The sequence below is a fragment of the Megascapheus bottae genome, chromosome 25 (assembly GCF_031878675.1).
Source record: "Megascapheus bottae isolate mThoBot1 chromosome 25, mThoBot2.hap1, whole genome shotgun sequence".
NCBI classification, from domain to species: Eukaryota; Metazoa; Chordata; class Mammalia; order Rodentia; family Geomyidae; genus Megascapheus; species Megascapheus bottae.
Window position 1 is genome coordinate 18,617,105 of NC_143533.1, and position 22,694 is coordinate 18,639,798.

At 40.2% G+C, this 22,694-nt stretch overlaps 1 protein-coding gene and 1 long non-coding RNA gene across 2 annotated transcripts in view; one reads left to right on the plus strand and one right to left on the minus strand.

The window, feature by feature from the left end:
* Nucleotides 1-6,900, plus strand: part of Fbn1 (fibrillin 1) — a 206,242-nt gene extending 199,342 nt beyond the window's left edge. Inside the window, exons 63-65 of the mRNA XM_090358457.1 lie at nucleotides 2,411-2,642; nucleotides 4,403-4,577; nucleotides 5,622-6,900. Of these exons, the coding sequence (XP_090214583.1) occupies nucleotides 2,411-2,642; nucleotides 4,403-4,577; nucleotides 5,622-6,008 (794 nt within the window). The 3' untranslated portion in view covers nucleotides 6,009-6,900. The remainder of the gene's footprint in view (nucleotides 1-2,410; nucleotides 2,643-4,402; nucleotides 4,578-5,621) is intronic.
* Nucleotides 1,511-22,694, minus strand: part of LOC150046514 (uncharacterized) — a 52,455-nt gene continuing 31,271 nt past the window's right edge. The window contains exon 5 of the long non-coding RNA XR_016539706.1: nucleotides 1,511-1,601. This is a non-coding gene — a long non-coding RNA (uncharacterized LOC150046514). The remainder of the gene's footprint in view (nucleotides 1,602-22,694) is intronic.

Genomic DNA, 22,694 nt, shown 5'->3' on the forward strand with positions numbered 1-22,694 from the left:
GCTATTTAGAAACAGATGTGCAACTTTCAGCTTACAATTAGTCAACCCATTTTTGTCCAAGAGAAAAGTCTGACCTTACATTTGAAATTTTCCTATTGTTAATCCTTTAACCCCCACTGCTGCTTAAACTGTACAATCCTGACAGTGGAGCCTTTTAGAAATCCAGCGATGGTAGAATGGTATTAGCTGGGTGCTGGTGGCACCACACCTATAACCCTAGCTACTCAGGAGGCTGAGCTAGTCTTGAGCAAAAGAGATTAGGGACAGTTCACAGGTCCTGAGTACAAAGAAAAAAAAAAGATATTTTACCAACAGGAATGCCAAGTGGAAGAATAAAACTATTTTTGGGGGGGGGAAGGTGTCATGGGGCTTGATTTTGGCCGGAGCACTGTCCCTGAGCTCTTCAGCTCAAGACTACCGCCCTACCCCTTGAGCCAAGCCCCGCTTTCCATTTTCTAGTGATTAAGTGAAGATAAGAGTCTCAGGTCCTTTTATGCCCGGGCTGGCTTTGAACCTTGATCCTCAGATCTCAGCCTTCTGACTAGCTAGGATTCCTGGTGTGAGCCACTGGATCCCGCTAAAACTATTTTAGAATATAGAAAAATAAATGTCTTGTGGAGTCATTTGCTTTAGAATATGTAGTGTTGGTAAGTTAATAAAAATGCTGAGCGTTACTGTTTTCAAGCAGTAAACACTGAACATTTGCTGACTTCTTTAACATAGACATATCTTCTAACATCTCCTAACATACAAATCCCTCTCTTGCTTCAGTGTACCAATCAGGTTTGAAAAACACCTTGAAAGGTACTTGTTTTCTCCTCATATAGTCCAGTCTAGGTATAAATAGCTTTAAAACTTACAAGTACTGTTTGGTAATGAATGAACTTCTAATGATGGGTCTTATTTAGCAAAAAGCAGGATAAATCTAAGCTATCCACTAACTGTTCCACTCATCTGCTTTATTAGTCAGGGTCTTACCAGGAAGTAGATGGCTGAGCACATTCCAAATACAGAACACACAGCAAAGCTACTTATTTTTTTTCCACACACATCAGCTTTCAAGGAAGCAAGTAGCGAGGAAAAGGGGGACTGGGAGGAAGAAAACTCCTGGATTAACATCTCCCCCTAGTCCCTCCAAGGAACACCCTCAGCGTTTCACATTGTCTTTTGGATGTGGAGCTTGGGTCAGTATTGGTTTCTATCATACACTTCGTCTCTAATGTAAAATAAGGGAAAGAGAGCAAAGACAATAGCATATTTTATGATTTCTCTTTCAGGAATCTCATGCATAGCCTAAGAATCCTTGGGAGGAGACTAGAGCCTCTGGCTCTGAATAGCCTATTCAGAAAAGCTTACAGACAAGCCACAGAGAAAGATGAAAATAATAAAGGGCAGAGTAGAAATATTATTAAATAAACACCTTGGCCTCTCCACTTTCACTCACCTGACTGCAGAGAGAAAGAATGATAGATTTCTATTTGTGACAGAGAGAATATGACACGTACCTCATCCTGGAGGAAGGTTTTACCAATTCTATCTTGTCAGAGTGGACACCTCGTGTTCCTTTAACTGCTGTGCCCATTGCAACTAGGCCGATCTACCTGTGTTCAAATGAACAAAAAAACCAAAATGGGTCTTAGCAGCAAACTGTCAACAAAAATAGATTTTTTTTTTGAAAACTGGAAATAATGAGAAATTCACGGTTTTCCTCCTTCCAGCTGTTTTAAGTCACATTTCTTCTTACTTCTTACTCTACCAGACTTGGCAAGTCCACGAGGGTAGCCAGTCCCACAGCATCTGCCTCTCTTGTGGGTTTCCCCCAATTGTTACTCGGGAAGTCTGTACTAAATCTCTTCTAGCCACACTTAGCTTTAGACACTCTGGGCAGGAAGCTAGTTTGGATAAGGGGGCATTGAGAGTTGGGAGGAGACATGCCAGAGGTACCTAGGGGCTTCTGCAGCTTGCTGGAAAAGAAGTCCAAGTGGGTCAGATACTTCCTGTAGGGTGTCAGCCCTCCTCAGATATGCACGTCCTGCAAATAGAGCTGAGAAAGCAGCCTCTGGGGCAACAACTGGGCTCTGTTTGCTCCATTGCTGAGCACTTCTGAAGCAAGAGCAGAGAACCCTGTGATTCCTTCTCAGCTTCCCTGAACCTCAGCTATGAACAGGCCTCACATTCTTTACAGGGTCTTCCCAAGGAACACAGTAAACTAACATTGGCTTCCATGGGATTCCCTAGAATGCCATCTCCCAATGCTTTCTGCCCAGTTATTTGACCTCATCGGCCATACTTAGTGACAACACAGAAGAAGCCATGTCTACTTCCACATATGTACCTCTCTACCTTGGTCAGTGCTGCCTGAAATCTCTGATCAGTGTTACATATGCAATGTCATCTGTTTTTTCTGCAGATGAAAATGAATGTCTCAGTGCTCACATTTGTGGAGGAGCTTCCTGTCACAACACTTTGGGGAGCTACAAGTGCATGTGTCCAGCTGGTTTCCAGTATGAACAGTTCAGCGGAGGGTGCCAAGACATCAATGAGTGTGGCTCTTCACAAGCCCCCTGCAGTTATGGCTGCTCCAATACAGAGGGTGGTTACCTATGTGGCTGTCCCCCTGGTTACTTCCGAATAGGCCAAGGGTAAGTACTGCTCTTTCTGATGCCAGTTGGCAATTCTTTCTCATTCATAATGTGAATTTAACTCAGTAATTTAACTCAATATGACCTTCCTAGCTGGATTATACCTGTTTATACCTGTTACAGTTTATACTGTACTCCTAGATTCTCAGGAGGCTGAGGCCAGGAGAATTAGTTTGAGGCTGTCCATTCAGGCAGACGTTCTACCAATAAAAAGCTGTGCACAGTGGTGTGCACCTGTCATCCCAGCTGCACAGGACACATGAATAGGAAAATCACAAAGCTGAGATCTCTTCCCTGCTGAGTTAATCTGGGACTTGGGTGTCCATGTAGTTACTGGGTCTGAATTTTAACGATTTATCAAGAACATTATATACAGATTTCTAAGTACTCCAGCTACTTTTTCTGTTGTTGTTATTGGTCATAGGACTTGAACTCTGGGCCTGGGCACTGTCTGTGAGTACTGCCCTACCCCTTGAGCCACAGTCCCACTTCCAGTTTTCTGATGGTTAATTGGAGATAAGAGTCTCATGGACTTCTGTGCCTGGGCTGGCTTTGAACCTTGATCCTCAGATCTCCGCCTCCTCAGTAGCTAGGATTACAGGCATAAACCACCATACCCAGCTACTGCAGCTACTTTCTGTGTCTCTGTCTGTCTGTCTGTCTGTCTGTCTCTGTCTGTCTCTCTCTGTCTCTCTCTCCCACTACAGCTATATATTGTCAGATATACTTACAACAAATTATTAATTTAGTGGTCCCGAATTACTTGACATACAAGCTTCAAGTGATTTATTTTGAGTCTCTCTAAACTAGAAGGTAAAAGAATGAACATTTCATGGGAAGCACACAGAAAAATGCCAGCAATACTGGATACAAATTCCCAGATGTCTGGGTCTGGCTTCCAGGCGACTCATTCTTTATATTTTAGTGTGCCAGAACCATTTTTCCCAGAAAAAAAAAAAAAAAAACCGTGACACTCCAGATTGGCTCTTGGCCAGTGGGATTTTGTAGTCACATTTCTTATAAATGGTACTCCTGAGAGATGAAAATACTGGAACCATGTTCTGAGAAAAGAACCAAAGCCTTCAAAACTGTGGCTTACCCCCTCATCACTTAACCATTATGTATATGTGTGTATATGTATAGCGTGGGCACATAGTGTTTCATTCACTTTACTCTTTTTACACTTTTCACATTGCAACAGAGAAAAGAGAGGGGAGGAGACAAGTAATATATATTAAAAAAAAATCTGGTCTACATTCTGCCATACTAATAGAAATCCATCCATTTAAAATAGTTTTGGTCTCACTATTTCAAGCACTAGTGTAGACTCTAAAAAATCTTTGTTTTTGGGGTAAAGACAACTCAAATGTTTCAACACATTTGGAAAGGAAAGCCTGGTAAGTCTACATTCCAAGTGGCCTCTGAGTAACAAAACAAGGTGCTTGTGGAACAAGGAAGATACACACCATAATTTGGCTTTGTAAGTGAAAGGCAAAGAAAAACAGCCTAACTACATCTCTCCTGGGCTTGGGTTTGTTTATCCACCTTCTCATCATGAGTCAAATCCACTGGCCTTCATGGTTTTGAATGACTTGAAACAGCCTCCCACAGTTGGACAAGCTCTGACACATGCACCCAATGGATACACAGCAAGGTCAGAAGAACACTAACGTGGGGGAAGGGCTTTACCACAATTTCTGTCCCATTTGCTTTGTCTCTTGGTTCTTGTGAAAAACACTGGCACTTCCCTTCTGCCACAGGCATTGCGTTTCTGGAATGGGCCTGGGCCGAGGCGGCCCAGAGCCAGCAGCCAGCAGTGAGATGGATGACAATTCACTGTCCCCAGAGGCTTGCTATGAGTGTAAGATCAATGGCTACCCCAAACGGGGTAGGAAACGGAGAAGCACAAATGAAACCAACACCTCTAATATCCAGGTAGGTTGGAGGGTTTCTCTTCTAGTCTCCTAAAAGAAAGGCCTTCCGCATTCCTGTGGTTTCTTCCAAGGATGTTCCAAAGTGTGAAAAATCTCCCGAGGGAGAAAATCCAGACATTCCCCAGCTCTAGGCTGTGGAGCTTTCTGTGAAGTCCCAAGCTGCTTTTTCGGGAGTGGTCATTCCAAAGTTTTCACATACTTGCTCATTTCCCTTGTCTTGCCAAAAAGTCAAACACCCACCCAAAGTCTACTGAAAGGAGAAGTTCTGAGAATCAGGACTGCAGTGGACAGGATAGTGAAGTGGCATAGTGTTCCCTAAAAGGGGAGGCCACATTCTGAAAGCTAGAGGCTCCTCTTCTGGAAAGAAGCATGCATAGCACAAGGGAATTTGGACAGTAGACAAAAGCAACAAGGAACCCAAGCAGCCTGGTTTTCTTTGCCTAAGGCTGCTGCTCTTAAATTTGGAAATGCACAGATACTCAGACCTTTGGCTCCATGCCCAGAGAATCAAGCACATGTGGTCCCAGAGAGGCAAGCAAGAAGCCAGGTGAAAAGCATTGAATATTAGCAGATCATCAGAGTCAGGAAGTAAGTTCATAGGTGTGTCCTTAGGAAGGGATGGTTTGCATCACTGAATGAAATTGAAATATACTGCTTTTTAGTATCCATGCTGTAACCTGCTTGCTGTGGTTTGGGAAGGGAGACAAATGCTCGGAAATAAAATAATCTATTAAAACAGCAGCTCTCAAACCTGACTGTGCATCTGAAATTGTCTGAAAGACTTATTGAACTGGAGATGCCCTGGGAATTCGAATTCACTAGAATGTGCATATCTGGCAGATTTCCCGGGCCATAATGTATGACACCTAGTGCACAAACTAGTGCAAGTGTTTCAACCTGACTTCCTTCTTGCTATCATTTTAATTCATTTACACACACTAGTAGTTTTGCAAGGAACTTTGTGGGCAGGACGTTGTAGGAGTGTGAGATTTGAATCACTTTCTCTTTCACATGAGAACAAAGTGCATATTTTATGTCTTTCTAGGATTCTGAAATTGAAGCCAATGTGAGTCTGGCAAGTTGGGACATCGAGAAGACTGCCACCTTTGCCTTCAATATTTCCCATATCAGCAGCAAGGTCCGAATCCTAGAACTCCTTCCAGCCCTTACGACTCTGACAAACCATAACAGATACTTGATTGAATCTGGAAATGAAGATGGCTTTTTTAAAATCAACCAAAAGGAAGGGATCAGCTACCTCCACTTCACAAAGAAGAAGCCAGTGGCTGGAATCTACTCATTACAAATCAGTAGTACTCCACTTTATAAAAAGAAAGAACTTAATCAGCTAGAAGACAAATATGACAAAGACTACCTCAGTGGTGAACTGGGCGATAATCTGAAGATGAAAATTCAGATTTTGCTTCATTAATTCACCATCCAGAGACCAAATAACTGAAGAAAAACAACTATAGATAGGTAGGATTACATTTTTCCCCCAGGCAGAATCTTCTTATCATAGGTACAATCTTTCTCACCAAATTAATTTGTATAAATATGCACTATTCTTTTATTACAACAACAAAAAAAGAAGGTACAGATGATTACCTACTTCAACAACCACTTCCTCCGGCTTCTCATGCTAAGTTATGTGGTCATATGTGCCCTGCTGGAAAATTAGGAGTGTATCCCCTAGGGTTCATATCCTTGCTAATGTGCTGTCCTTCTAGCAGATGTGCAGGAATATGCTTTGCACCTGGTGGATTATTTCAAACCTTGAAACTTTGCTTCTCCAAATGCACTTGTAGGTTGGCCATTTGTCGTATCTATTTGGTGCTAGTAAATTTTCAAACTAGATCTATGAATGCACTGTAATATCTACACACCTTAAAAACAAATTACAAGTACTCAATCCAGATACTTCATTTCAATCAACCAAAATTAGTTCAGTAGCTTATCTCAGTTATGAGTATAATACATTACATGTAAATTAAGTGTGTGTATACTGTAATCGTGCTGGTTTTTTTTTATCATTGAAACATTTATAAACTAGAATAATAATGCCCTTAATGTAAGGGTTTGTAATGGTGCTTATTAAGACCAAAGATTTGTTCATTGTCTACACCAAATGCTAATGGAGTTAATTTCTGTGGCTGGTCCATGTGTGCCCGAGGTTGGGGAGGACCAGAAAGCGGCCCCAGATTATTACCAGTATGTCCAGTGTTCTACATCACACATGTGCAATGTGCCAAATTACTCACGGTCATTCCTGTCAACAGGGGTCAATGTCATAAATGTCACAATAAAACAGTCTCTTCTTCTTTCTTTTTTTTTCTTTTTTAGTGTATCCTTTTGGCTTTGTATTCTTGCATGGGTATCAGGTTGGAAGGGCCTGTCTGGAGCTAATCTAGATTTAAATTATCCTGGATCTGTTATTTATGCTTTACACAGGAGCCAAATGTATAACCACTAAAAGAAAATGTAAGATATTAGTCTTTTAAGTAATTTTAGAGTATTGTTATTGATCTACTAGTGAGAAATTCGGATTGTAGTATCATTTCTGAAACATGACCTAACTAATTCTGTGACTTTTAAACTCCAAGATTTATGTGCTTTCAAATATGAGGTTTAGTCAATGTCTTAAAGCACTTGGATATTATTATAAAGGATTTACACCCCTCCCCCTTTGTCTCCCTTAAATACTCACACTGATGGCAAGGTTTAAGTTTTATATCTTTTCCTCAAACATCGGTTGTTGGTCAATGCTAGCCTAATTAAAAAGGCCAATGTTAAATTGGAACCAATTTAATACTCTTAACTCTTGGTTTTTAAGTGTCCTAATTTGAATGTTTTAACTTTTAGTTGTAATATTGGATATTCAACTGAAAAACACATTCAGTTGATAAAAGAATTTTGTAAGTCACTAACAGTCGCAAAAAAGCAATTTGTGGTTGTGAAAAGAGTTAATCAACCTTATTTGTTCCATGAATGAAAAGAATCCAGGGATCCAAAACCTAGCAGCACATTCAGAAGATTAAGGAGGGAAGACAGACAAACCTACAGACAAACCTACAAGTTGTCAAATACAAAAGAAGCAATCAAGATGGAAGAAATAGTGACAAGGATTCTGAAGAGCCACTTGCTCTCAAGAGTCCCCTCCTATGGGTAAGGGAACCTGAGTAGGAAGATACTGTCAGACTATCCTGCGTAGGGATCCCCAAATACAACAGCTTTACCACCTGCTGAAGCCCTCTAGAGCAGGACTGGTCTGTAAGACTGGAGGCAAGACTGCTGGAAGTGGGCATCAGGAAGTGACAAACTGCCATCTTGAGAGACTTCTATTAGGGAGCAGGAACCAGAGGACAAAATCAGGATACACTGCCATAGAACTCAGTTATAGGGTTATAAGAGGCTGAACAAGGGTAGGTTATAAGAGGCTGAACAAGGGTAGACAAGTCAACAGAAGCTTAAGTGGGAACCTGCAATTAACAAACTCATGCTCCAAGACCAAGGTCCATCCACCTAGCCTAAATCTAACAAAAACTCGAGCAGTTGCGGGATGCTGTAACCAAGGGGCAAGGACCAAGGACCACCAGCTTGGGAATATGCTGACCACTAAGAAGGTGGCTATGGGCCTCACTGCATGAGGTGCTATCAGACTTAGAAATCTGGCATAAGTGAATGTATACACGTGCTAAACAAAATGCTCAGGCACAGTGAGCCACTAGATCCAAGTAGCTAAGTGGCAGTTGGGCCTCCTGCTGGGCCAGACAACAGGGCTGCCAACAGCAGCCCGTGCTCTGAGGCCCTTCCCTTCCAAGCAAGGTCTTCTGATGGAAGTAAAGCCTACTGTAACCTGCAGAGGTGTTTATACAGAAATGTACATACAGGGGCCAGGAGTTTGGCCTCCTGGTAGAGTGCTTGCCTAGCATGCACGAAGACCAGGGTTTGATTCCTTGGTACCACATACATAGAAAAAAAACAAAAACAAAAATGGTGCTGTAGCTCAAGTGGTAGAGCACTAGCCTTGAGAAAGCCCAAGGACAGTGCCCAGGCCCTGAGTTCAAGGCCCAGGACTGGCAAAAAAGAAATGTACATACAGGTTAAATGTAAGAACTAGGACTTCCTTCCTTTGATCCTTCATTGTTTCAATTGCATTGGGTATTATATCTATTTAACTCTACTTTTCTCTGCTTTAAATCAGAAAAAGGCCATTTACCTTTCATCATTCTAGAACACATCTATTTACCCTCTCCATTTAATCTGAGAATTTTAACCCTTCCCTTTTAAACTGAAACCATCGTATCTGAAACTCAGTACCTATCCTCTAATATCATTGCTCCCTTCTCATAACCCCTCCCACTTGTACCCTGCGTACATCTGCAAGTGGAACCCTTCCCTTACATTCTCTTCCACAACCCCAATCTTCTTCAATATCCAATACACTACCTGAACAAAATCTCCTTTCATTGCTTTTCATTTTCTGTATTCTGCTTCTGTTTGTCCTACTATTCAATTTACTTTTCTCATAAATTTGGTCCATTTCATTCCTTCCTCCTCTTTGACTGTCATTGGTGCCTCTGTGTGTGTGTACGCATGCACACATACACATACACCTAGTCATTTCTCCCAATCTCACTACCATGGTACCCCAACTAAATACAGCCTTAACTATTCTCTTCCTCTTTCTGATCTCATTCTACTTTCCCAACAACCTCTCCTGCAAAACTTACCTCCCACCCTCTTCACTCTCTATATAACGAATGTCTGGAATTATTCTTATAGGACCGCCCCCTTTGATCTTCATGCTATTCCCACTCTGGCAAAGGAAGGTCTGCTTAGAATACAGTGACACATACTCTGGACCCTAACTTTATCTAAAAAGATTTGACCAGGAATAGTGATTACTTTCCTTTGGAACTTGATACAAGTACAAGATTGTGTTTTAGCATCTATAATAATCTCTGAGACCCAGCTTCCTCACCGAGAGAGAGAGGGAGGGAGAGAGGGGGAAGGAAGGGAGAGGGAGAGAGGGGGGAGGAAGGGAGAGGGAGAGAGGGGGGGAGGGGGGAGAGAGAGAGAGAGAGAGAGAGAGAGAGAGAGAGAGAGAGAGAGAGAGAGAGAGAGAGAGAGAGAGAGGGGCTCATAAAGACTTGAGAATGGGGACTATTTTTGTCAACTGCAACCCACCCCCAAGACACAGCACTATCTAGTCATCAATCACCCCATCTTCACCAAGTTGCAAGAAAACTGCCATCTGGGACAGAAGCTTCATAAACCCTCAACCTAGACACATAAATTCCAGAAAACATCACAAAATTCACAAACAAGACATGTCACACTTCCAATCACTAACAGCATGATTATGGACTTAAGTGAGATGTTAGAGGAAAGCCAAAGCTAAGCCAATGATAAGAACTTGAAAGAATTTGACACACTAAAAGAACAGATGTTCAAAAACTCAGAATTCCAAGAGAAGTTGAACAAGCAAGAGAAACTAAATAAACAAGGGAATAAAAACAGCTACATGAACTATAGGAGGCAACACAGATATGAGACAGGAATTCAATGAAGAGATGAAAACCAAGGGGAAAAAAATCCTAAAAATGAATTCAAAAGCCTAATAAAACACTCAATTGAAAACCTAGGGTTGGAAGTTTGGTTGAGTGCTTGTCTAGCATGCACAAAGACCTGGGTTCGATTCCTTGGTGCCACATACATAGAAAATGCCACAAGTGGTGCTATGGCTCAAGTGGTAGAGCTCTAGCCTTGAGAAAAGCCTAAGGACAATGCTCAGGCCCTGAACTCAAGCCTAAGATGGGGGAAAAAAAAAGGAAACCTAGGTAATAAAAAAGAAATGGAAACAAGTCAAAGATACCAAACACTTCAAAGACACCAAAGGGGCTTCTGAGACCTCAGCACTCTGTTCAAAAGTTCACACACCTGAGTTAATGAGCACATTTTATTTTGGACAATGTCACTCCTTCCTTCCCTCGCTCCCTCAGGTAACGCTAACCCCTCTGTAGATCATCTTTATAGTAAAAAAAAAAAAAAAAAAAAACTAAAACAATGATCACATCTATGTATAATGAAATTGATCAGTGCTTTCAGTTTTTATTCTTCCTCATCTAACAAAATAATACCAGAAAATTATCCCAATCTGGAGAAAGGTAAGTTTCATCTAGCAGAGACTTACAAAACTCCAAAACAGACAAGACCATTTAAGAAGCACACTTAGACATATTACAACAAAAAATTATGAAACATATGCTGAGAGCTGATGGCTCAAGCTTGTAATCCTAGTTACTCAAAAGATTAGCTCTGAGGATTGTGGTTCAAAGTCAGCATTGGAAGGAGAATCCATGAAACTCTTTATCTCCAATTATCCACCAAAAAGCCAGAGTAGAGGCATGGCCATAAAAGAGCACTATAAAAGATACCCTCCATAAGACTATCAACACAGAAAATACAAAAATGAATAAACTGAACTACTGGAGTAGATTAGCAAAAGCAGGAAGAGGAAAGAAGCATCACAGAAAGAACAAAATGATGGAAAATTTGGCATATTTCCCAACAGTAATATTAAATGCCAATAGCATCACTCTCTAATCAAAAAACAGAACAGCAGTATGAATCAAAAAGCATATTTGGGGGGCCGAGAGTTTGGCCTAGTGGTTAAAGTGCTTGCCTAGCAAGCATGAAGACCCGGGTTCGATTCCTCGGTACCACATACATAGAAAAAAGCCAGAAGTGGTGCTGAGGCTCAAGTGGTAGAGCTCTAGCCTTGAGAAAGTCCAGGGACAGTGCTCAGGCCCTGAGCTCAAGCCCAGGACTGGCAAAAAAAAAACAAAAACAAAAACATATTTGGGGCTGAGAGTTTAGCCTAATGGTAGAGTGTTTGCCTAGCATGCACAAAGACCTGGGTTCGAATCCTCGGTATCACATATATAGAAAAGGCTGGAAGTAGCACTGTGGCTCAAGGGATAGAGCATTAGCCTTGAGAAAGTCCAACAACAGTGGTCAGGCCCTGAGTTCAAAGACAGGTCTGGCCAAAAAAAAAGGCATGGAGAAAGGGCAGTGTTCAACAAATAGTACGGGTAAAAGTAGATATCTACCTGAAACCACCTTGATTTGATATCCCTACACACAAATATAAACTCATGTTGCATCAAAGACCTCAAAAAGGCAGTCTGAAATTTTATACTTACTATGGGATGATATAGAAAAAATGTTGGAAGATATAGACACAGATAAAATTTGTTCTTGAAGACTCCAGATGCCCAGAGGATTGGAGCAAGAATTGACAGCATTTTTAGCAGACTGAAGAGTTTCTACACAGCAAAATAAACAATCACCAGAACCATAAAACAATCCACAGAATGGGAGAACAATCTTCATTAGCTATTCAACAGATAAAGGATTAATATTCCGAACATAAAAGGACTCAAAAAATTTAACAGCAAGAGAACAAGAGTCCTATTAACAAACAGGGAAGCAAACTAAGTGAACATAGTTCTCATAAGAAACACAAATGGCTAGTAGATAAACCAAAAAATATTCAACATTAAGTCATAAAGGAAATGCAAGTCAAAAGCACACTTTTCAGCAGGGTGCTGGTGGCTCACACCTGTAATCCTCCTCCTCCTCCTGTCTCAGGAGGCTGAGGTCTGAGGATTGCAGTTCAAAGCCAGCCCAGGCATGAAAGCCCATGAGACTCTTATCTCTGACTAACCTCCAGAAAACCAGAAGTGGCCCTGTGGTTCAAGTGGTAGAGCCGTCAGCTGATGAGCTGAGTAGCAGTGCGCAGACCCAGGGTTCAAAAAAAAAAAAAAGAATGGGGCTGGGACTTTGGCCTAGTGGTTAAAGTGCTTGCCTAGCATACACGAAGACCCGGGTTCGATTCTTTGGTACCACATACATAGAAAAAAGCCAAAAGTGGTGCTGAGGCTCAAGTGGTAGAGCTCTAGCCTTGAGAAAGTCCAAGGACAGTGCTCAGGCCCTGAGCTCACGCCCAGGACTGGCAAAAAAAAAAAAAAGAATGCACACTTTGTTTCTATCTCACTGCAAAATAGTGGTGGCCATCAAGAAAACTAAAACAACAAATGCTGGAGAAGACAGGAGTAAAGAGGCTCCCTTATATGTTGTTGGTAGCAATGTAAACTGTGGCAGCCTATGTGGAAATCAGCATGGAGAGTTCTCAAAAGCTTAAAAATGTATGTTCCATATGACCCTGCCATACCACCATTGAGCATATATCTGAAGGTGAATAAATTAATATACCAAAAGACACCTGCATATCCATGCTTATTGCAACACTGTTCCCAATAGCCAAATGATAGAATCATCTGAGGCGCCCAGTGTGTGTGTGTATATATATATATATATGTATATATATATGTATGTATATACCCACACATACTCACACACATCACACACATACAGAAAAAAAAATGTTATTTGTAGAAAAATGCATACAACTGGAGGTTGAGCAAGACAAGTGAAGCTCAAAGAATAAAATACTATATATAAAATACTATGTACAAGGTAGACTTAGACTTACTCATATTGATATACACGTATAAATATCCGTGTGTACACACACATATATATATATTTACTTAGATGGTTAAACAAAACATAAATCAAGGAAAGAGAAAAAGGGAAAACAGGAAGAGGATGAACATGTACAACACTGTGGACAAGAGGAGATTAATGTGAAGGGGTTGTGTCTTGGGGGGAGAATAAAAGAATGAATACAGTCGAAATACATTATTTGCAACTGTGAAAACTGAACAAAGAAACCTATTAGGGATGCTACTTCTTCCAGGGAAAGGTGCAGGGAGCATGGCAACAATGAAAATAAGGAGATGGAATAATGAAATGCCTTTAATAGTCAACACAAGAAAAAAAATGAATTAAATTGTAGCATGAAGGGGTTGAAAGGAAACACCACAGTGCACAGTAAATTCCTTACAAAGCCTTTAAAAAGTTACGCCAAAGAAACCTGAATAGGTACATTCTATGATATTCCAGAAGGCAAAAATAGAGCAAAACAGTTGACGTATGCCTCAGTTTAAGATGTCTTAAAAAGCTACCCACCAAGAGGTTGCGTTTTCTAGAATATCCTGCTAGTTTCAGTCTGGGTTAATGAAAATTACTGGGCACAATATTTTCCTTCACTTAACTGATTTTTGAAGGTTTTTTTTATGGTGGACTGGTTTTTTTCGGGAGGGGAGGGTTGGTAGCACTCTGATCAACAGGATTTGTACCTTGAGTAGGTTAACATAGGACTTAAAATTTCCTAATTCTGAATCTACAATTCTGTGATAGAATATTAAAATTGTTAACAGAAGAAGCTATAGCATAGGGTAAACTATTTTTATATGGAAAAATGTCTTCGATAATTTAACCAAGACTGCATTATATCCAATAATGGATTTTCTTTACGACAAGCAACAGAAGAAATGGAGTTGGCACAAAGTGGACCACTTTGATATTTTTAATAGTCTAAGTCTGGATTTTATTTATTCCAGAGCCAACAATTTTGAGCAGCATATTTTCCATGTTTCTGAATGTAACACAACGTTTTCCTTATTGTTCCACTATAAATATTCGTTTTGTCAAACCCATTTTTATCCTAAGAATCCACCCTGTACCATTCGATTGATTATGACCTTTCAATCTTACTTTCAATAGTCAAAGAATCTGGTTCTGTAAACCTCTCAGAAGCTTAAATGTCTTGTTTCTACCCGCAGCCCATTTCATTTGCCAATCATTATTTTGTAAGTAAGGCTGAAATGAACTCAGCCGGCCTTGTGAAATGTTTAAACTTGCACAAACAACTACATTTTTGTTCAACAAATAGTGCTTTATGCAGCCAAAACTGCTTTGGATGTTGCCATTACAAATACTGTTAAACTCAGAAATTGTGTTTGTAAATTAGATGAGCCAAAATAAAGGAGAATTAGGTTAATACCTTATTTGTATACTTAAAAGTTATATTCCTATAAGCTGTTATGTCTAAAGAATGTACTGTCATCTAGCTTTAATCGAGATATATTAGGAATGGAATCATTGAAGTACTTTAAGGCACTGTTTTTAAGTGTTAGTTCATTGCCACTAGATTCACTTTCATATACATATTTAAAGAAAGTGATTATTTACCAATTTTTTGTTGTTTTGAGGGGTTTTTTTGTCAGTCGTGGGACTTGAACTCTGGGCCTGGGTGCTATCTCTGAGCTCTTCAGCTCAAGGTTATCCCTCTACCACTTGAACCATACTGCCACTTCTGGTTTTCTGGTGTTTAATTGGAGATAAGAGTCTCACAGACTTTGGTGACCAGGCAGGCTTTGAACTGTGATCCTTAGATCTCAGCCTCCTGAGTAGCTAGGATGATAGGCATGAGCCACCAGCGCCTGGCTTATTTACCAATTTTTGGGGATCATTCTGCCAAAAAAAATTACTTTCTAAAGCCTTTTTGAAACCTAGTATAGTCCCAATATGTATGCTATGAGAGTATTCTCAGTATTACTGACTTTAGGGTGAGAGAAAACTAAGCAGGCTATAAGTTCTGCAAATTCTCATGTGAAGCCATGACTGAACTGCAGTGAAAGATTCTGATGTTTTTATACGCAAATGTCTGCCTGTACACAAGAGTCTCTGTACATCTGACACCTGACATGCATTTGGCAAGATCTGGCACTATCACAGAATCTGTTACTTCAATTACCTGCTAATCTTTTCTTTTTCTTGTTTTCAAAGTCATCAGTCTCTTTTGGGGACATAAACTGTTCTTCATCCTTAATCTAAACCTCATTTATAACCTCTATAAATGGATGTTGGGGCCACTTTTACTGCTGGGAAGTAGAAGATGAAACCAGCTCAGTTGACTAGGACAATGCAGCTAAGTGGAGATGATTCACAGCTATCTCAACTCCCTTCTATTCATTGTCATTTTTTTACTCCTGCAATGGCTTCCAAATCGATGAGTACTACATTCACGCCTCTTTGTCCCTCAGAGGTTGGTTGAAGTTTCAGTGAGCAGGTACCAAGTTCAAGGCCAGGCCACACAGAAATAGAAACAGCTTAGTTTTCCTTAGCTGGGAAACAGCTGCTTCTGCAGCAGTTCCTGCCTAGCATCCATTCTGCATCTAATCTGTTCTGTGCAGCTGCTTTGAGAGTTACAGAAACAAGAGGCCTGCTTCTTTCTCACCATAAAGTACTCCGTCAGGGAGAATTACCTCAAACTTGAATAACTGAACTTTAATTTTATCCTGGAAATGGAGACATTTTGAAAACATCCTGATGATAATCATGTATTCCACGCATCCTACCAGACACTTACAAAAAGAAGTCACAAGCTTATGTGGTTATGTTGACATGGTGAATGCTACCCTGGATGTCCCAAGAGCCCTGCCATGAAGAAGTTGGAGCTGTCAGGAATGATCCTCTGTCCTTCCCATTTCGGGGTCCTTTGACTTCTCCAGTTGATCATGCCATGGAGAAGGGAGCCAAGACAAGAATATAAGGTTATTCTTAATTGTTGGCTCAGAGTGTGGCCATCTGAGATTTAAGAATTGAGTCCTACAACCTAGGACATTTCCTGCTTCTGTTCAGGTCTATCCCTCTCCAAAGACATTATCCCTTAACTGTGCACATCATTTTCTGACTGTGAGTTGTGTCTTTTCACCAGTTTGTGCACCGGCAGCAGACAGCAACCCACTGGCAGGTGACTGTGGGTACTGGCTGGTGGCTGCCTGGACCAGAGCCAGCAGCAAGGCTTCGCTCTTCCTAGCCTCAAGGAAATTCTCGTCTTCATGCCAGTTTGTTCCCAGAGAGCCAACATTGCCCAAGAGAAGCTCATAATGTTCATCTGTTCATAACTAGATGTTGAGGAAAAACTCCTCAAAATATGTAAATTGAAAATATGCCCAGTTAACCCAAGTTTCCTCTTCCCATTTATTTTAAAACTGAAAAAAATATAATTATTCCTTTGAAGCAGATAGATCTCTGGGGTAAATATAATTTGTTTCCAAGAAAATATCAGTTACTACTAAAAATGCCCAAATTACTTGGTGGGATCCAGGCCTCACCTCCAGGCTCAAGTGTCTCTCCACCTTGAAATGTTGAAATTACAACATGAACCAGTGATGCATTTTGTTACCTAAAATCGAAATCTCTTACATGCCTCCCAAGTAAGGTTTTGTTTTGGGTTGGTTTTTTTTTTTTTTTTTTCTGGTCATGGGGTTGGGACTCTGGGCCTGAGACTGTCCCTGAGCTCTTCAGCTCAAGGCTACCACCTATCCTTGAACCAAGCCCCATTTCCTATTTTCTAGAAGTTAACTGGAGATAATAGTCTCTGGTCCTTTTGTGCCTTTTGTGCCCGGGCTGACTTTGAGCCTTGATCCTCAGATTTGAGCCTCCTGAGTAGCTAGGATTATAGGCCTGAGCCACCACACCCAGCTCCAAGTTGTCTTCTGGTTCAGAAAACCAGAAGAAAAGACAAAGCAAGAACTCCTGAAAAGTGACATGCCATTGCTAGAATGAGAATCAGAAAAAAAGGAACCTTTAACAAAGCTGGATTATATGAGGGTCAACCACAGTGCAACTACAAGATTGAAAAGATGTAATCAAATATTCATTCTAAGCCTGGCCCAATGGCTCAGACCTGTGATGGCAGCTACTTGGGAGATACAGGTGTGAGGATCAGAATCTGAAGCCAGCCTCTGGGTGGGTTATTTGTGGAAGGTGGGAAATTTAAGACCCTCTTTGTAAAGAAACCTAAAGCAAAAGGGCTGAGGGAGTGGCTAACATGGTAGAGTGCCTGCCTGCCTGCCTGCCAAGTAAAGCCCTGAACTCAAACTCCAATAACATGAGCACACACACACTCATTCTAAGTTTAAATGTTATATTACACATGTAATAAATTCCCTATATTGAATATGAAGAAAGATCTAGTTCAATTTCTTCCTGTCCTTTACTTTTCCTGGTAACTCATGTTTAATAAACCTGTCCTGAAGGATATTATTATTAGCAGCCTGTGTAGAACAGCCCATGAGTAGTCTGCCTTAGTCTCCTAGAACAGTGTTTCCCAGACTTTTTTTTTTTTTTGCCAATCCTGGGGCTTGAACTCAGGGCCTAACCACTGTCCTTGGGCTTTCTTCAAGGCTAGTGGTCTACCACTTGAGCCACAACACCACTTCCAACTTTTCCATGCATGTGGTACAGAGGAATTGAGCCAAGGTCTTTGTGCATGCAAGGCAAGCATGCAGTCTACCACTAGGTCGAACTCTCTCGTTCCAGTTTCCCAGACTTTAAAACATACATGTTTGACTAGAGTTGGTTATAACATGGATTTTTGAGTCAGAAAGGCTGGGATCAGATTGAGGCTGAGAGTCTGCATTTCTAACACCCACGAGTTAGCCACAAGGTGCCAATAAACCTTTATTTATGAAGGTAGGCAGCTAGCCCAGTTTGAAGCTTATATGTGGCTTTCTTAAATATTGCTTTAGAACATCACATGTCATGGTTTCTGAGGTTATTCTGGCACCTGGCAGTGTGCTTCACATGCCTTGCCCTACCCACAGACCCCTCTGAGCCAGCCCAGGCCTTGCTGGATTGGGTCTTGTTCACAGGTCTTGGCACGGCATCAACTTGGACTTGACTTTCAAATTTATCATCCCAGCCTGCCTCAACCCTCCAGTGCCAATTCTCAAGTCCCATACAATTCCTGTATCAGAAAAATCATTTTTTAAAAAACAAAAACCAATTCATTCCCATTATAGTAGCTATGCTTTCTGTTGGGCTGTTATGACTAATATTTATTGATAATTTACCATCAGGTGCTATTAAGACATGTGCCTGAGTAATTAATGACTGCCACTTTACATTGAGAGCTAGGGTAACAACCTAAATGGTAGAGTACCTGCCTATCAAGCAAGAAGCTTAGAGTTCAAAGCCCACCACTACCACCTGCTCTCTCTCAAAATAAATACATAAATAAAACAAAACAAGCTAGGTGTATCAGTGAGCACCTGTGATTCCAACTATGTGGAAGGTGGAGAGAGGAGGACCAAGGTCCATCCATGTCTCAACCTGAGCACAAAGAAAGACCCTACCTGAGCAGGAAATGAAAGCAGAAAGAGCTGGGGCATGTTATATTTATAACACTGAATACACCAAACAGAAAGGGAAATGTTTTTGTTTTGTTTTTCATGATACTGGGGATTGAAGTCAAGGCCCTGTGCTTGCCTGGTAAGCATTCTGTCACTTGAGCTACACTCCTAGTTCTTTTTTTGTACCAAGTTTGTTTTTGAGAAAAGTTCTCATAGTTCTGCAGAGTGGCCTGACCTCCAACTGAGATTCTCTACCTCTTAGTGGTTGGTTGGGATTACAGGCATCTGTCACCATGCTCCGAGCTGGAGAATATTTTGTTGTATTTCCTGGGCTTTAATCTTAAGTGAAAAAAAGTCAATATTTTTATATAAACTATAAGGATTTTCTGCTATCAGTAAAAACATTTCCAAGTACATGTCAAGGATATATAGTACTGCCAAATATCTTGTATTAAATGTAACTATTCCTGAGGCTGGGAGTTTGGCCAAGTGGTAGAGTGCTTGCCTAGCATGCACAAAGACCCAGGTTCGATTCCTCGGTACCACATACATAGGAAAAAAAAAAAAAGCCGAAAGTGGTGCTGAAGCTCAAGTGGTAGAGCTCTAGTCTTGAGAAAGTCCAAGGACAGTGCTCAGACCCTGAGCTCAAGCCCAGGACTGGTAAAAAAATACATATATATATATATATATATATACATGTAACTATTCCCTTATTATGAACATGTGTGTCAATACTCTCCTTTATGAAACTTCCAGTCCTTTTTAAATAGTTAAGGAAGTCTAACTCATGTTTTTACACCCCAGACCTCCTCCCTACATACATGAATTATGTGTACATAGCTCCTTTCAAAATGAGGCCCTTAAATGAGACAACAGTGCCCAGCTAATATGTTCCATTTCTAAAATAAGTTGTAGAAGCACAGATTCAGACACAATGTATGCCAGTATTTTGCATTTTCAGTTAAAATTTTGAATCTAAGGATCAAGTATTTAAAAAACGTGTCTAAAACATTTCATAATTTGTCTTTAGCATGAGTTTTATCACTAAGTATTCAGGACAGTGGTCTAGATTAATAGTCAATATTTACATTTAAATATCACATTAAAATTTTATGAAAATCATTTTTGGTGTTCTATTCCACATGTTATTGGGTAAGTTGTTTAATTAAAAAATAATCTTGAACAGGAGCCAGGAGCCGTGGTTCATGCCTGTAATCCTAGCTACTTGGGAGGCTGAGATGTGAGGATTGTAGTTCAAAGCCAGCCCAAGCACTAAAAGGTACTCTCATCACCAATTAATCACTAGAAAACAGGCAGAGGGGTAAGGTGGTAGCCTTGAGCTGAAGAACTCAGTGACAATGCCCAGGCCCAGGCCCAGGCTTGAACTCTGGGCCTCGGCATGATAACAAAAAATAATCTTAAATTATTAATGTGATGACAATTACACTTCAAAAATTTAAAAGTTTTTAAGCAGTATTGTATATTTTTATCTATATAAAACAAGTAAAATACCCAAGAATAATAACCAAATACACTTTTGTCTGTACTGCTAAGTGCCAGAGAAAGAAAGAATACTTAGTATACTGCAATATTGATGGATTTATTTTTTGGTAATGTGTGCATCTAAAGATGTGGATAGATATGACTAATCAAGCTGAACTTTTCCTAAACCAGGTTGTTCTTACAGTATTTGCAAGATCAATCATTATTCTGTTGTACCATCAAACTTTCAGTCACTTCTATGCACAAACTAACACTTTTTTTCATATATTTGTATTGTAATTAATAGAAGGGTTACATGATATTTGCCAGACAAAAGGTGCATTAATTCACATACACTGATACCCTTCCACCTGTCTTGGTCCCCATTTTCCCCCTCCCACCCCTACCCCTCATCTTGTTTTCTGCCCTTCCCTATCCAATTTCAAATAACCAAATACAAATATATCTGATATGTCAGGTAACAATATGAGATAACCAAGGGACAGCAAAAAAGATGAGAGATAACATAGTACCTTAAGGACAATAATCATTCATTATATGGCTTATGTTTCTATATCCTAGAGATCCTTTCATTTAGTGTCATACTATATGGCCTTTTGTATCAAGACAAACACTTTTAAGTGTTAATAAATTTTAGGTAAGTTTTCATAATTTTTCTGCTATCCTTATTACTGCTTACATATGCCATGCATAATTTTTATATAAAATGTAACTTATAACTTTAAAACTCTGAAAAAGGAAATTAAAGCAGAACTGAGGAAATGGAAAAACCTCCCATGCTGCTGGATTGGAAGAATCAACATCATGAAAATGGCAATCTTGCCAAGGGCTATCTACAAATTCAATGCAATACCCATCAATATCCCAAAGTCATTCTGTAAAGAAATAGAAGAGGCAATCCAAAATTTCATATGGAATAATAAAAGACCCTGTATAGCAAAAACAATTCTTAGCAGAAAGAACAGCACAGGAGGAATTTCAATACCAAACTTGAGACTCTATTACAGAGCTATAGTGACCAAAATAGCTTAGTACTGGCACAAGAACAGGCCTGAAGACCAATGGAATAGAACTGAAGATCCAGATATTAAACCACAGGCCTATGGCCACCTAATCTTTGATAAGGGAGCCAAAAAAATAGAATGGAAGAAAGACAGCCTCTTCAACAAGTGGTGCTGGCAGAACTGGTTAAGCACCAGCAGAAAACTAAAGTTTGATCCTTCTTTTCACCCTGCAGCAGGGTTAACTCCAAATGGATCAAAGACCTGGAGGTAAAAGCAGATACATTGAAAACTTTACAAGAAGGAATAGGAAATACATTAGGTCTCCTTGGCATAGGACGAAACTTTCTTAATAAGGACCCAGAAACACAACCAATCAGAGAAAGTCTGGAGAAGTGAGACTGCATTAAACTGCAGAGCTTTTGTATGGCAAAGGACATAGCTAGCAAACTAATTAGAAAGCCTACAGAGTGGGAGAAGATCTTCACTAACCATACAACAGAAAAAGGCCTCATATCTAAAATATATCAACAGCTTAAAAAATTGAATCACTCCAAAACTAATCTCCAAAGAAACAACCATCCCATTAAAAGATGGCCAAAGACTTAAAGAGAGTCTTCTCTGAAGAAGAAATAAGAATAGCCTATAGACTTACGAAGAAATGCTCAACACCCCTGGCCATTAAAAAAATGCAAATCAAAACAACTCTAAGATTTCACCTCGCTCCAGTTAGAATGACCATAATCAAGAAATCTAGTAACAACAGATGCTGGCGGGGATATGACCAAGAGGGATCACTACTACACTGTTGGTGGGAATGCAAACTCGTTCAACCACTATGCAAAGCAATATGGCAGTTCCTCAAAAGACTAAACAGAAATCCTCTATGACCCAGCAATTCCACTACTTGGCATTTACCTAATTGTCCAGAAACAAGGACAGCCTAAATCCACTAGTATAATGATGTTCATTGCAGCACTATTTACCATAGCAAAGATATGGAACCAACCCAGATTCCCCTCAGTTGATGAGTGGATCAACAAGATGTGCTATTATACACAATGGAATTCTATGCTGCTGTGAAAAAGAATGACATTGCCCCATTTGTAAGGAAATGGAAAGACTTAGAAAATATCCTATTAAGTGAAGTAAGCCAGACTTAAGGGAACATAGACTCAATGGTTTCCCTCATTTGTCACAATCAGAAGAAATCATGGGCTCTCCTAGCAGAGATTTACAATAGAGCAAAACCTAGATCCATAAGGCCATATAATACGATGCTAAATATAAGGACCTCCAGGAAACAGAAATAAAAGCCATATAATGAGTGATTGTTGTCCTTAATGTACTATGTTATCTCTCATCTCTTTTGCTGGCACTTGGTTATCATATTATTACAGTATTCCACCTGGTTATCTGATATATTATATATATGCATATTTGGTTATTTGAAGTCGGATAGAGAAGGGAGGAAAACAAGATGAGGGGTGGGGGTGAAGG